Genomic DNA, 14,887 nt, shown 5'->3' on the forward strand with positions numbered 1-14,887 from the left:
TAATATCAGTATTTAATATTTTTGATCACTACATGAAATCTCTATAATTACAATACTATATAGTTATATAAATATATACAGTTATTCTCTATTAAATTATGAGTTGTCCATTATGCTAACATCCCCCCTCAAATTGATGTTGGTGGATCAAGAAGCATCAATTTGCCTACTAGAAACCGATGACATTGTCGTGCCATGGATTTTGTGAATGTATCAGCTATTTGAAGATCACTGGACACGTGTGGAAGAGTAATGACTCCTTTATCTACAACTTCTCATATATAATGATAGTTGACTTCGATGTGTTTGATCCTCTCATGAAAAACCGGATTGGTAGCAATCTGAATGGCACATGTATTGTCAGCATGGAGAGGAGTAGGATTAGATTGAGAAAATTCAATCTCAGCAAGTAATCCATGAAGCCAAACAACCTCGGAGCAAGCAGTAGACATGGCTAGATATTCAGCCTCTGTTGAAGATTTTGACACACGATCTTGCTTCTTACTCTTCCAAGATATCAAGGACTCTCCAAGAAACATGCACTAACCCGTGACTGAACGATGAGTATCAAAACATCCAACCCAATCAGAATTACTAAAAGCATTAAGTCTAATAGGAGAACCACTGGGAAAGAATAATCCACGAGTAGATGTTCCTAAGAGATATCGAATGATGCGACGAACAACAGCCACCAAATGTAGATAACGAGGAGCATGCACGAATTAACTGACTTGTTGAACTACAAAAGATATATCAGGCCGAGTAATAGTAAGATAATTTAGGCTCCCAACTAGTTGCCAAAATAAAGTTGGATCAGGAAGAAGGTCTTCTTCATCACGATGATACTTTACATTTAATTCCAATAGAGTATCCATAGAGAAGGATTCTTGAAGACCAGCCAAAGCAATAAAATCCTTAGCATATTTGTGTTGGTTTAAGAACACACCTAAAGAATCATAATGTACTTCCAACCCCAAAAAGTATGTAAGAGTACCAAGATCTTTCATATGAAAAGATTCCTTATGTTGTTGTTGGAGACTGGTGATTAATGAAGAATCAGTCCCAGTGATAATAATATCATCTACATAGACTAAAAGAAGGACACAACCTGTAGATGTTTTCTGAAGAAACAAAGATAAATCATATTTGCTCTGCTCAAAAGAGAATTGAAGCAAATAGACCACGAATTGTCTAACCAAGCTCTGGGAGCTGGTTTTAGTCCATACAAAGACCACTTCAACCTGCATACATCTAATGTAGGTGATGCGAACAAACTAGGTGGAGGTTTCATATAAATATCTTCTTTGAGGTCACCATGAAGAAAAGTATTTTTGACATCTATTTGATGAAGAGACCAGTTTTGTGAAGTAGCAATGGAAATAATAATTCGCACTGTAGTCATTTTTGCTACTGGTACAAAGGTCTCCTCATAGTCTACGCCATACTCTTGTTTGTTATCAAGGATAACCAATCGAGCTTTGTACCTAGCAAGAGTTCCATCAGAATGAAGTTTAATTGAATAGACCCATTTACATCCAATTGGCCTCATATTTGAAGGACATGAAACAATGTCCCATGTGTTATTTTGTTTAAGAGCCAAAGTTCTTCCTCCATTGCTTTCTGCCAACATTCATGCTTGGAAGCTTGTGAGTAACAAGTTGGAACATAAATAGTGGATAAAGTTGAGGAAAAACCATACCAATTAGGAGTACTTTTCACTTTGATAGATCACCGAGGAGGCTCAAGCGGAGCAGGCCTTGAAGAAATCTCAGATTCTGGTTGTGGAGCAGTCTCAGGTGGCGGATCAGTTTTGAGATGGGGTAAGTTGACTGACGTCGTTCATACACAAATCCAGATTTGAACCGCTTAGAAAAAGGAGACAAATCTTCAAAAGTAGGAAGAGGAGGAGAAACAGAAGATGACTCAACATGAATGGGAAAGAAATACTGATTCTCAAAGAAAACAACATTTCTAGAAACACGAAATTTATTAGAACTTGGATCATAGCAAATAAACCCTTTCTGCGAAGTACTACGATCCATAAAAGCACATTTAATAGACTGAACAAAAAGTTTATTGATTGAGAAGAAGACAAATGCACAAAATAAACATAACCAAATGTATGAAAATTATGATAGTTAGGATTATGGTGGTAAAGACGATAATATGGAGACTCAAAATTTAACACTTTAGATGAAAGTCTATTAATTAAATAAACAGCAGTAGACAAAGCTTCCACCCAATATTTAGACAGGATAGAGGACTCAATCAATAAAGTATGAGTGACACCTAAAAGGTGACGATTTTTAGGCTCAGCAACCCCATTTTGTTGTGCGAATATTGCTAAGAGCGTTGTGAGACGATTCCTTTCTCAAGCAAGAAATTGTTGAATTCATGAGACATATATTCTCCACCAAAATCAGATCTTAATGTTTTGATGCAGGTTGAAAATTGATTTACAATGTAAGCTAAAAATGTCTTGAATATGAAAAATACATCAGATTTGGAACGGAGAAAATACACCCATGTAAACCGACTATAATCATCTATAAATGTCACAAAGTATTTGAAATGAGAATGAGAAGTGTTATATCCCGTATTTTTTAACGTCGGATTATTTGTAAGCTGAGGTGGGGCCCACACGTCAAGATTTTTTTTGGAACATGTGACAAGTCATATGAATCACATATGTGAAGTTAAACACAACTCAAGAAGGACCCTTGGGCCAAATCAAAGTGGAAGTCCTCCGAACGAATATTTTTAAGAAAACGTTTTCGGGTGACCTGACTTTGAGGGGGCAAAAACGGTATTATAAGTTTGGAATTTGGAAAAATACCAAGAAATAGAAGTTGTACATAATTGAATTAGCTTTCCAACCATAGATCGTGGGTTCCAAGGTGACATCGGTACAAGGAGATATGGACGTTTTAAGGTCGAAAGGTCAGTGGGCTAGGCCCAACTCGGGACCAACCGGGTTGGCCCAAAAAAATGAAGAGAAAAATCAGGCCCAACTGTGATGGGGTGGCCGGCCATGTATGTCCAAGCCCACTTGATTTAATTAATTCTCCATGTGCTAAATTAATATAAAGAGGTCATAATCCTTAGAAGGTTCAAGAAAATAAGAGAGCAAGAAAAACAAGAGAAAGAAGAGCAAAAATAAGAAGGCCATTTTCGGCCAAGCTCAAGACCAAAAAAAAAAAAAAAAAATTTCAAAAATCATTTTCTACTAATTCAAGGGTCCTTTACAACTTGGTGTAATTATTTTGGAAGAAAGAGCACTTGTTTCTTCAAGTTGACAACTTGGTCAAGTGAAGAAAATTGTAGAAAAAGGTAAGAATTAATCCCTTTTTATTATGTTATGAAGGTTGGTTTATGTTGTAGTATGTAGAAATGAGTAGAATTTATGGAATTATGGAAGTTTACAAAGTGGGTGTGCATATATGTAAGTGGACATATATGTATATTGTTGTATAAATAATATGAGTTGAATTTTATGTTGTATTCTAGTTGTGGTTATGGTGAAATTTATATTGGAAATAAAAGTTGAATAAATTTGGTGGAAGTTGGAAATATGGAATGTAGAAGATTATGTCACTTTGGAATGATTTTGTGATATTATGGAAATGAAGTTGTTAAGATGTGAATTATGATTATGGTTGGTGAAATTGGAAGATGGAAATATGTTATGAATATGTAGATTGAAGATTTGAAGTTTTGGATGGATTATGGTTTTGGTGGAAAGTTTGTATATTTTGTATATCTTGTGAATATTTGGTAGAAATGATATGAAATGCTTCCGAATTATATTGTAATGATCTTGATTAGTAATGAATGTAAAAACATTGAGATTGGTTTGGAAATGTGAAGTTGGAATGAAAGCTATTGCATTATGTTGGAAAGAAGACTAGTTGTGTTATATTGTGTTTTGTAGTCATGGTTGTTGTCATTGTGTTGATAGTTTGGCCGGGTTGAATTCCCGGATTGATATTGATTAAAAATTGGCTAAGTTGAATTTTGGGGATGGTGTATTTATAGGGGAGATGCTGCCCAAATTTTTATAGACAAGTATTGGTTAAGATTGAAATCTTAAAGCCTTACAATTAACATTTGGTAATTGTGACCAAATTGTAGATTTTGGCGAATTTGAAACTTGATTTTGGAGACGTGTATGAAGCGGAAAAGGTATGTAAGGCTTCACCCTTCCTTCTATGGCATGTCTTAGACGTAATAAGTTGGATACGAGCCTCGGGGACAACTCCATTCTCCGGAATCCGCACCTAAAGTTTCCCCTTTTTCATTCAGTAGAATTGAATTAGAAATTGTGTAAAATATTGGAAAAACTTCCTAAACATCTGGAACTGACATAAATATGACCCGACTACCTTAAAACCCTCACAAGTGACGTCATGAAATATAATGTACGTAAATTTGGTACGCCGCCTCATTTGACCCGAGGTGGGCCCATTGTTCCCGGATTTTCCCTATTGCTCCGTTTGACTTATTTTGGAGTAGAATCCAAAGGAAACTTTTGATCCTCGTTCCGATTATCAAACGATAAGTACTGTACCATTCTAATGGAAATATGTATATGTATATAAGATATGTAAATGTATATAAGACATGTATATGTATATAAGATATGTATATGTATAAAAAAAATATGTATATGTATATAAGATATGTAAATGTATATAAAATATGTATATGTATTTAAGATATGTATATGAACATGGGATGGGGGGAAGGGATACATGGGGGAATGGGAAGGGAAACATGTTTCATTGCCACCTGGTCAGCTGGCTTATCATCCTGGACGCGGGATATATGGGCGAGCCGGTATTTCGGCGCTATGTGGGCGAGCCGACATTGTTCGGTGCTATGCTATGACATGACATGCTATGCTATGACATGATACGCTATGACATGCTATGCTATGACATGATACGCTATGACACGCTATGCTATGACATGATACGCTATGACACGCTATGCTATGACATGATACACTATGACATAATATACTATCATATGATATGATACGACACGCTATGAGATGATAGGATATAATATGATAAAACACGACACAATATAAACCCTATTTTCTATGCCTATGAAAAAGGAACGTTTTAAAAAGGGAAGGACAAGCATGCACGGTATCCGGCCTGAAAGGGGCGTTCCTACGTACAGGTCACTTTCTAGCCTCATTATATGTCCTACGACCTCATGATATTGTTAATCGTACTCTATGTTCCTGCTTGTATTATCTTTTATGCCTTACATACTCGGTACACTATTCGTACTGACATCCCTTCTTGTGGACGCTGCGTTTCATGCCGCGCAGGTCAGCAGACAGGCGGGTTTGATTCTTAGGAGTTCTACCAGCGGCATTTGACAGCGCTCCAGTTGTTCCGGAGCCCCAGTTCCTTGGTACTATTTTGTGTATATACTCGGGCACGACAGTACTCGGCCCCTTTCTATGTATATGTGTACTATGTCTAGAGGCTCGTAGACAGATATGTACAGTTAGATGTGTTGTATTTTGGAATGTTCACGTCGCCGTATAACGTGATAGCAAAGTTTACTAGTCTATGTTTACGATGATGCTACTAATGTTACTGTTCAGTAACGAAAAAAAAATATATGGCACAGTTCCTACGGCCCGCTGAGAAGTAAAGGTAAAACGATAGATAAGGGGTGCTCGGTACAAGTATCGGGTACTCGTCACGGCCCCTAGTCGGGTCGTGACAAGAAGTAATTAGTGAAATGCCCCAAACATCACTATGAATAACATCAAAATACTTTGCCGCACGACAACCAAAATTAGGAAAATAAAGAGTTTTACTTTTGCCTAATTTACAAGCAGAACAATCAAATGAAGCACTTGAAACTTTATTTTTATTTTTCAATAAACCAGAATTCAATAAATGTGACAACACAGACGAATTTGGATGTCCTAGACGCTTATGCCAAACCTCAGTCTTACTAGCAGTAGAAGTACAAGCAAAATATAAAGCAGGGTGAATGGAAAAGTGTATAGGAAACAATCGTCCAACTTTAGGCCTCTTCGCGATTATCATCCCGGACACTCGATCCAGCACAAGACAACCATTACAAGAAAAATTCACATCACAATTGTTATCTACCAATTGTCCAATTGAAATAAGACTAGTTGAGAGTTTTGACGAAACAAAAACATTCTTGACAGTTGGAGTAATATCCCCAATCTTGGTAATGGGTAAATTACTACCATTGACAACCTGAATCTGTGATGGACCATGATACTCAGGAACATTTTTTAGTATACTTGTTGAGTTTTTCATATGATTGGAAGCACCAGAATCAATAAGCTAAAACTTAAATGCAACATCATTACCTTGTAATCCCAAAGCCAAAAAGGCTGGCACAATCATTTGTTGTACCATTTCAGGAGTAAGAACTTATCCTGCAGAAGATAAGTTATCAGTAGTGGAACCATTTACGTCAACTTGAAAAGCATTGACCCTACGATTTTGAGGGCATGTGGGACACTATTTGATAATGTGTCTTCTTGTTTACAATAATTATAGAACTTCTTGCCATAATTGCTACCAATATGACCATATTCCTTGCAACTGTAGCATTAAGTTCTAGTCATATCCCTGCCCTTTCCTTTTCCTTGAGCAACAAATGCAACAGTGACATCATTTGCTTGCTTGAAAGCGTTTTGTGTGACAAGACGCTGCTCTTCACGAAGTAATTACCTAAAACAAACATCCAAAGAGGGATACAGGTCACGATTCATCAAGTTAGAGCCAACACTCTCAAACATGAATCGTAATTTCATCAAAAATTGATCTCGATTGCTTTGCTCATGAAATGCCTGAGTTATAGAGAGAGATTCGGCAAGTATTTTTGCATAAACAATATCAGTAAATTTAGCCCATAAGTTCTGAAATCCAGAAAAATAATCCTGAACAGAGAGACTTCCTTGAGAGTAATTGGCAATTTCATGCTCTAACTGAAAACGTCTTGCGCTATTATCTTGGTTGTAAACCTTTTGTAAATACTCCCGCATGGCTTTCGCAGTCTTGTATGGTCTGAGATTAAGAATAATAATAGGATCAATTGACCCTAAAATCCATGTCATCATCCGAGCATCTTGGACCTTCCATTGACCTAACTTTATAGGATCCGTAGGAGCAGGATCGCTTCCATCTGTATGGCCCCATAATTCTTTTCCAGTGACAAATAGTTGAAAATGAAACTCCTAGGAAGAATAATTTTTTTTCCATTGAAACGAATATTGAAGGATTCAAATTGATGTGAAGTCGTGCTTTTGAATAGCTAAGAAAACCAGAAACATAATGATTCAAGAATGACCAAAACCAAAAGTCCTAGGTGTTTAGGACTGATGGTTGACAAACTGCCAATAAAACCAAAATTTTCAAAAAAACAAAAAAAAAAAAAAACTGAAAAGAAACAGATGGACTTTATGAAACAAACAGCCAAGAAAAGGCTCTGATACCGTGTCAATTTTCTGTTGAATGCCTCTCAATTTGAGATTCTTGCCATTAAATAGAAAGGATACAAATTTACATCTCTAAATATCAGCTATTCTATCCCTAAATATCGGTCATTATATCCCTAAAGATCAGCTACTCTATCCCTACAAATCTGCTATTCTTATTTATTATAATATCAGTATTTATTCTCTTTGATTACTACATCAAATCTCTATATTTACAACAACACTATATGATTACATAAATATATACAATTATTATATATTAAATTATGAATTGTGAGCTGTCCATTATGCTAACAATTTCACCACAACTTCTGGCGTTATCCATTTGAACAATTGAACTTTAAACAAAATATTGAGTTATTGGTAGTGCTATGGATGTTATGAGGTTGTTTCGCTAAGTTTATAAGTTTCGTCGAACTAGCTTATAAGCATAGTTTAGCATATGGTATTTGGTAAACATCACAAGTGCTTGTAAACCAAAATAAACTAAAAGCTAGCATAAGTATAAAAGCTATAAGTTGGTCATTCTTGATTTATGATTTTGCAGCTTATAAGCACTTTTTATTTGATCAAGCCCTTTTTATAATTATATTCCTAATGTCTTTTGTTCTAATCTCCAAAATATTCAGTAAGTGAATGCGTAATAACCAAGTAATCTGTCTAGTCTGTCTCTCCATTTTATTTTATTTTTGTCATTTGTGCTTTTATTATGTAAAATTATTTAAATATACTGTAGTATATATTTTTGTGTGAAAATCTTTAAGGACATCTAAGTCATTTAACTAAAAAAGTGTTTACCAACATACTTTACTAAATACACTGACTGTACATTATCAATTTCAGCACCTCTATCCATACTCGTAATTGCTTAATTATAGAATCAAACACTTGATACATATCAGTCACTTTTAATTAGGGGTGTGCATGGACGGGGTTGGTTCGAACTTTTTAAATACCAAACCAAATCATTTGCATCAGATATTTAAATCTATAAATCAAATTAAACCAACAAAAGTCGAATATTTAAACCACGGATTTTCTCGGTTTTTTAGGGTTGTTCAGATTTTTTGAATTTTTTCGATAAGTCTTCATACAAAACATATAACTTGTGCTCAAATATTTTTTTAGTCCTAGTAAGATACGGCTATCTAAATAAGATATTTAAAAAAAATAACACAAAATGTGAGATGAGAGATGACATTGTACTAAAATATTCAACAAAATGGTAATGAAATTACATAAAATAAAATGATTCGAATCTAAAAGTACTAAGTCAGGCTATAATAAATACAACTAATTTACCAGGTATATGAAAAATGATCATAATGTAAAAGTATGAAGTTATGCTAAAATAAGTACAACTAGTAAGTATTAATTTTATGACTTAATATTAAAGAAAAAATAAAATTAAGTTAGGTATTTTCACCGTCTAAACCAATATAAAACTAAAGAATAGATATACAACATTATTGTCATTCCTAGTGTTAAAATTAAATTTATTTTATTAGTATTAGTATTGATTTGATTTTTATTGGGTTTTATTTGAATTATTACTAATATCTATGGGCTATAAAACTTATTGGATCATTCAAAATTCTAATTTCAAGCTTGAGATAATATGATAAAAGACAAAAAAAACTATGAAATAGTTTAAGAAATATTAATAAATTGCATTATAAATAAATTTATTTATGTATAAAATATTTTTAAAATTTTATACATATAATGTCGGGTTGGTTTGATTCGATTTGATTTTTTTTAATTGAAACCAAACCAAATTAATAGTGGTCAATTTTTTTTTAAAACCAAATCAAATCAAACTAAATCACTAATCAATTTTTTTAATTTGATTCGAATTATCAATTTGATGCGATGGATGGATTTATTTTACTTTTAATCAGCTAACTCGATTGGACTCCAAGTCATTTTAAAAAGTCCATGTGCCCTCTGTTTTTTGGTAAGATCTTGACAAGATACTATTTATTCTCTTGACTTCTTTTTCTTTGGAGAAAATGATAAAATAATGATGGCAGTAACAAAGATGCTCAACGTGTCCAAATTATGTTTAAAGAACTCCAATCAAACCTCTCTCTAATGATTAGATTCGAAATTTTTCAATTGTTATAAAAAATAACTGTTATATATCTATAATAATATTAATATTTAAATAATATATCACTATTATAAATAAAAAAATATATAAAATTTAATTTTCGTTTTTAATTATCAATTTTTAAGCTTAATCATACTTTATACAACGAAGGAAATCATTTCATAATGAAAATATATATATATATATATATTCATGTGATATTTTTTATCATAAATAATGTACTAAATGATCAAATATTTGATCAAAATCTATACACTAATTATTAGTAATCATGGATATTTTATTTTTATAAAGATAGATAATTATTATATTATCAAAAAAAGAGTGTATTGTTATAAAGTTAATTGTTATTATTGTTATAGGTGAAATGTTATTATAAAGAAGTAAAATATAACATAAAAAATTAATTTTGAAAAAATTCGTGTCATTATATGCGGGTGCCGTTATATAGAGGCGGTATCATAATTTAAGATGGCCATATGTTCTGTCTGCGGACTATTCTAAAGTGACACTTTTTCTCTTGACCATAACTACTAGTCCATATTGGCAACGGTTGAAGCAAGCAAAAACAACTTTTCAAGAATAATGACGCAAATTTGTTCCATTTCAAGAATTTAGTTCTCTAACACATCACCAATGACGTAAATTTGTTCCATACTTATACACACACCATAATGAACAACCCATCACTTACACTTTATTTCACCCATTTTCCATAGTTCCACTACCAATATAATAAATACTATCTGAACCACAACTTTTTCATCAAAAAAAAATAAAAAATTATTGAATTTATTTGAAGTAGTGAGAATTTCAAGAATTGGGTTATGGAGAAATCACCAGAAGAAGTGCACCCTGTTAAGGCTTTTGGTTGGGCAGCTAGAGACACTTCTGGGACACTCTCTCCCTTTAAATTCTCTAGAAGGTATTTCATTTTTGTTTCATGTTGTTCGAACTCTTAAAAGTGTGGCTGATATTTTGGAGGACTCGACACGGGTGCAACAACATTTTTGGAGAGTCCTAACAACATAAATTTATTTTTGTAATGAGGACTGGATTTTGATTTGATCGACTTTAAGGTTAAAGGATCATCTTGGTTAATGTTTGTGTTGTTTTTTGTTTCAAATGATTGTGTTTGCAGGGCAACTGGTGATAAGGATGTGAAATTGAAGATACTTTATTGTGGTATCTGTCATACTGACCTTCATCAGGTGAAGAATGATTGGGGATTTTCCAAATATCCTATGGTCCCTGGGTATGTCTCAATCTCAGATTATTGAAATTATTACTCCCTATTCATTGCGGGTTGGTTATTTGTCAGCACTAGATTAACTTACGGTGTATTTGGAAGCCCTCGGCCAAACGACTATTTTACAGAGAGTCGACAAAGAATTTCATTAATAACTTGCCATTTTGATCATTTAGAACAACTCAATGAATTTAGTAGATCGTTCAGGAGGCCTTAATGACTGTAGATCGGACCTATCCATTTTTTTACTGTACGATGGTTTGCTGTTCACGACCTACTGTACCTACCGTCTTTTCTTCTCTTTTGGGATCTATAACATTGCTCTTGATCTAAGGTATCACCATAAATTGTAATGAGTCCCCTGATCTATAACATTTCACAAGTCAGAGTTTTCAGTTGGCATGAGTCCCCTGATTTAAAACAAGAGAAGTTGTTGCTGGAACTGTATGAAGTTCAAAAAATATATAAATGATTCTCATGAACTATTTTTTGAGATATAGCAAGTTAACAACCGTATTAGTAAGGTCATTTATGCTTACATGCGAAAAATTCGTCCTTCGTTAAAACATTAAGGTATTAACTTATATGAACTGCTATCCTACGTCAAAACATTAAGGTATTAACTTATATGAACTTCCAGTGTAAATAAATTTTTTACTATCAGTATATTTTTACCTATTGTAGCTGACAACCTACCTTATTTTCTATGTTACAACTCCCAATGTTCATGTACAGTTACCGCTAGTAGAAAAATTCTTTTCCACGATTAGTGATATAGTATTTAAACTCAAACGTTAACTGCTCTTGCCAAAGGTCTGAGATTTTAGCTTTATTTAAGATCATGCCTTGCAACCTCCAAATTCAATAGCTCGCCTTTGTTTGCTTCTCATATTTGAACTTCGAATTTCTAACTCTTATAGCTTAATATGATGGATGCAGACATGAGATTATGGGTGAAGTGACTGAGGTTGGTAACAAGGTGGAAAAATTTAAACTCGGGGACAAAGCTGGTGTGGGATGCTTAGTTGGATCATGTCGATCTTGTGAGAACTGCAGCAACGATCTCGAGAACTATTGTTCTAAAGGAATAGCCACCTACTGTGCAATGTACCCCGATGGAACACCAACATATGGAGGCTACTCAGACATACTTGTTGTCGACGAGCATTTCGTTGTCCGTGTCCCAGAAAACATGCCCCTAGCTGCTGCAGCCCCTCTGCTTTGTGCTGGAATTACGACCTACAGCCCGTTGAGGTACTTTGGACTAGATAAACCGGGCCTTCATGTTGGTGTAGTAGGTCTTGGTGGACTTGGTCATGTTGGTGTCAAGTTTGCGAAGGCTTTAGGGCTAAAGGTGACGGTTATCAGTACTTCTCAAAATAAGCAGAAGGAAGCTCTTGAACATCTCGGTGCTGATTCGTTTTTGATTAGCACTGATCAGGATCAGCTGCAGGTAGCTACTTCTAATCTTTTAACTCTTCCTTTCTACCATCTAGCTAGAAGAACACTTAACGACACACACAATACAATAACTAACAATAAAAGAAGGGAAAAAAATTTAGGATGCAAAAAGACCAGTTCGAGGCATGCTATCAAGGGCTCTGTCCTTATAGTAGATATTTGTCTCTCCCCTGGTGCAATAGCAAAGTGACGTCCTATCACAAGACTCAAATAGAAGTTCCAAATAACTCTCAAGTCTCCAATTGCTTTTGTAATAATTTAGATAAAACATTGTTGAGGAGAGTGAAATGATAAAGAACCAAAGTATAAGTTCGAAACCCGCTAGGTGCAAATAATTTCTGAGGGCCATCGGACTCGGGAAACCCTGAATTACCCGTGGTGCACTTGCGGGAAACTCCTTGTCGAGGGCCTGTGCACCCCCGGGATTAGTCGGGTCTCAAAGAGACTCGGACACCCGGCGCTAATCAAAATAAAAATAAAAATAAAGAACCAAAGTATAAAGTTATCGAAAGTCAAGGTCACATGCAAGATTAATTGATTGATTCCTTGGGATGGTGGGGGGAAAATATAGCCAAGGCACCTTTTACTGAATACATATGTCCTTCTACGAAGATTGGATACATCTCTTCAGTTGTAATGAATGGATGCATCCTACAAAGATCTGATACATCATTTTAGAAAATAGTGTCTTTTCAACTATAGTCGCGTTAAATTATGAATCACCTAAATAAAATAAAAATTATCTTGTGATAGAATAACGTTATAGTACTCAATTGTGGTTCCTGTATTCATAGGCTGCTATGGGCACAATGGACGGCATTCTTGATACAGTCTCTGCTGATCACCCTGTCCTACCATTGATTGGGCTATTGAAGACTAATGGGAAACTTATCATGCTCGGTGTAGGTGGAAAACCCCTCGAGCTACCCGTCTTTCCGTTGCTTATGGGTAAGTAGACTACTCTCGCTGTCTAGGTTTTGGTAAAGACCGTGCAAGGAACGCGTTATTCTCTCATACTTAAAATCTTTTACTAGTTGCTGGTAATAAAAATTAATCGAGAATTGCATATAATGACAGGGAGGAAGCTTGTAGCTGGAAGTGGGATAGGAGGGATGAAAGAGACGCAAGAAATGATTGATTTTGCTGCAAAACACAATGTAACAGCAGATATCGAAGTCATTCCAATGGATTATGTAAATACTGCAATGGAGCGTCTCGCCAAAGCTGATGTTAAATACCGGTTTGTCATTGACATTGCTAAGACCCTCAAAGCAGACGACTAGGAGTTTTTCTTGGTGTAATTCTAGTACTTTATAATATTTTGGGCACAAAACAGTGAGTTTGATTTCTTCTTGCGAAACACTAGTATACAAAATATACTAATAATGAGTAGCATCTTACATGTTGGAAGTTATGGGAAGCCTTTAATCTTCAATGAAGCCAAATATTTTGCTTACATGTTTCTCTCTGTGGAAGATGAAAATCAATTGTACATGATTCAGTAATCAAGCGAATTTCACCCATGGCGAAACAATTTCTTATTCTCTCATAAAGAAATTACATTACAACTAACCTTGAGCCCTGGGTATGGGGTCGGCTTTGTTAAGGAGCGGTTTACCCCCCAATATGGGATTTCCCGGTGCAAATTCGGATTTAGTCGGGCCCTAATGCGGGTACCCGACACCGGTTGGGAAACCAAAAAGGTAACCAAAGTCCAGACACCAACCTTTGTCAAAGAAGTCACACTGAGGAAAACATAGCGACTGAATGGCAATACGACCAGCACGTGTAATGTTGCCATCAGATCTGACTTTACAAAAGAAGAAATTGTTACAACATATTCGAGAGATTAATCCTACATAATCTGAACTACAGGAGCCACAGAAAATAATTTCATGCCACTAAAGTGCTAATAAGAAACAGAACTTAATTGACCAAAACAACAATTCGAAAGGCAGTCCTGTCACAGCAATACTGGAGGGGAAGGGGGAAAACTCGACAAAAGAGTTGGCAGAGTTTGATGCTTTTTGAAACAACTTAAGTAATTTAGTAGTAGTTATTTTACATTGAACCACTAGCTTAACATTGTCTATCATATATACATAACGTATGCTTTACAACAGTAGTTGCTTTCTCAACTGAGAGAGAAACGCTTCTTCGAAAAAAAAACAATTATCATAGTTATTGTTAGTTAGTGGTCGAGTTACAGGTATATGTGCTGGTGGGAGGTAGCAGGTACCTGGTGGAATAATCGAGGTGCGCAAGCTGGGCTGGATACCACTGTCATTGAAAAACACATAGCATAGTTATTGTTTTACAACTCAACTGATAAGTCCAAGATACTATGCTATTCCATCCGATATTCTGTAAAAACAACTTGAGAGTATGGGGACAATGAAATATGACCTTTTTCCACTTTTGATACTTCAGAAAGATGAGTAAACTACAAGAAAAATTTCAATTTTTTTCTCTATCTTATGATTCAATTCAAGATACCCCGAATCTGAAACGTTCGATAACATTGATTTCTAAAATCAAGAAAAATCTTATTTATATA

The 14,887-nt window shown here is 34.8% G+C and overlaps 2 protein-coding genes across 2 annotated transcripts; one reads left to right on the forward strand and one right to left on the reverse strand.

Moving 5' to 3' along the window:
• Nucleotides 1-722: 722 nt before the first annotated feature.
• Nucleotides 723-8,363, reverse strand: LOC132615322 (uncharacterized). The gene is made up of 6 exons (XM_060329907.1): nt 8,306-8,363; nt 6,752-7,194; nt 5,973-6,263; nt 1,733-2,060; nt 1,250-1,620; nt 723-1,151 (listed from the first exon to the last, which is right to left on the reverse strand). Exons 1-6 carry the CDS (start codon nt 8,361-8,363, stop codon nt 723-725), a joined length of 1,920 nt encoding a protein of 639 aa, XP_060185890.1.
• A 1,867-nt stretch (nt 8,364-10,230) lies between these two features.
• Nucleotides 10,231-13,786, forward strand: LOC132616209 (probable mannitol dehydrogenase). Its single transcript, XM_060330820.1, has 5 exons — nt 10,231-10,545; nt 10,762-10,875; nt 11,809-12,322; nt 13,125-13,278; nt 13,408-13,786. The coding sequence occupies exons 1-5, from the start codon at nt 10,448-10,450 to the stop codon at nt 13,611-13,613; spliced, it is 1,086 nt and encodes a 361-aa protein (XP_060186803.1). The 5' UTR covers nt 10,231-10,447; the 3' UTR covers nt 13,614-13,786.
• Nucleotides 13,787-14,887: the final 1,101 nt, after the last annotated feature.

Source organism: Lycium barbarum, chromosome 10 (genome assembly GCF_019175385.1).
Source record: "Lycium barbarum isolate Lr01 chromosome 10, ASM1917538v2, whole genome shotgun sequence".
In the NCBI taxonomy this organism is placed as follows: Eukaryota; Viridiplantae; Streptophyta; class Magnoliopsida; order Solanales; family Solanaceae; genus Lycium; species Lycium barbarum.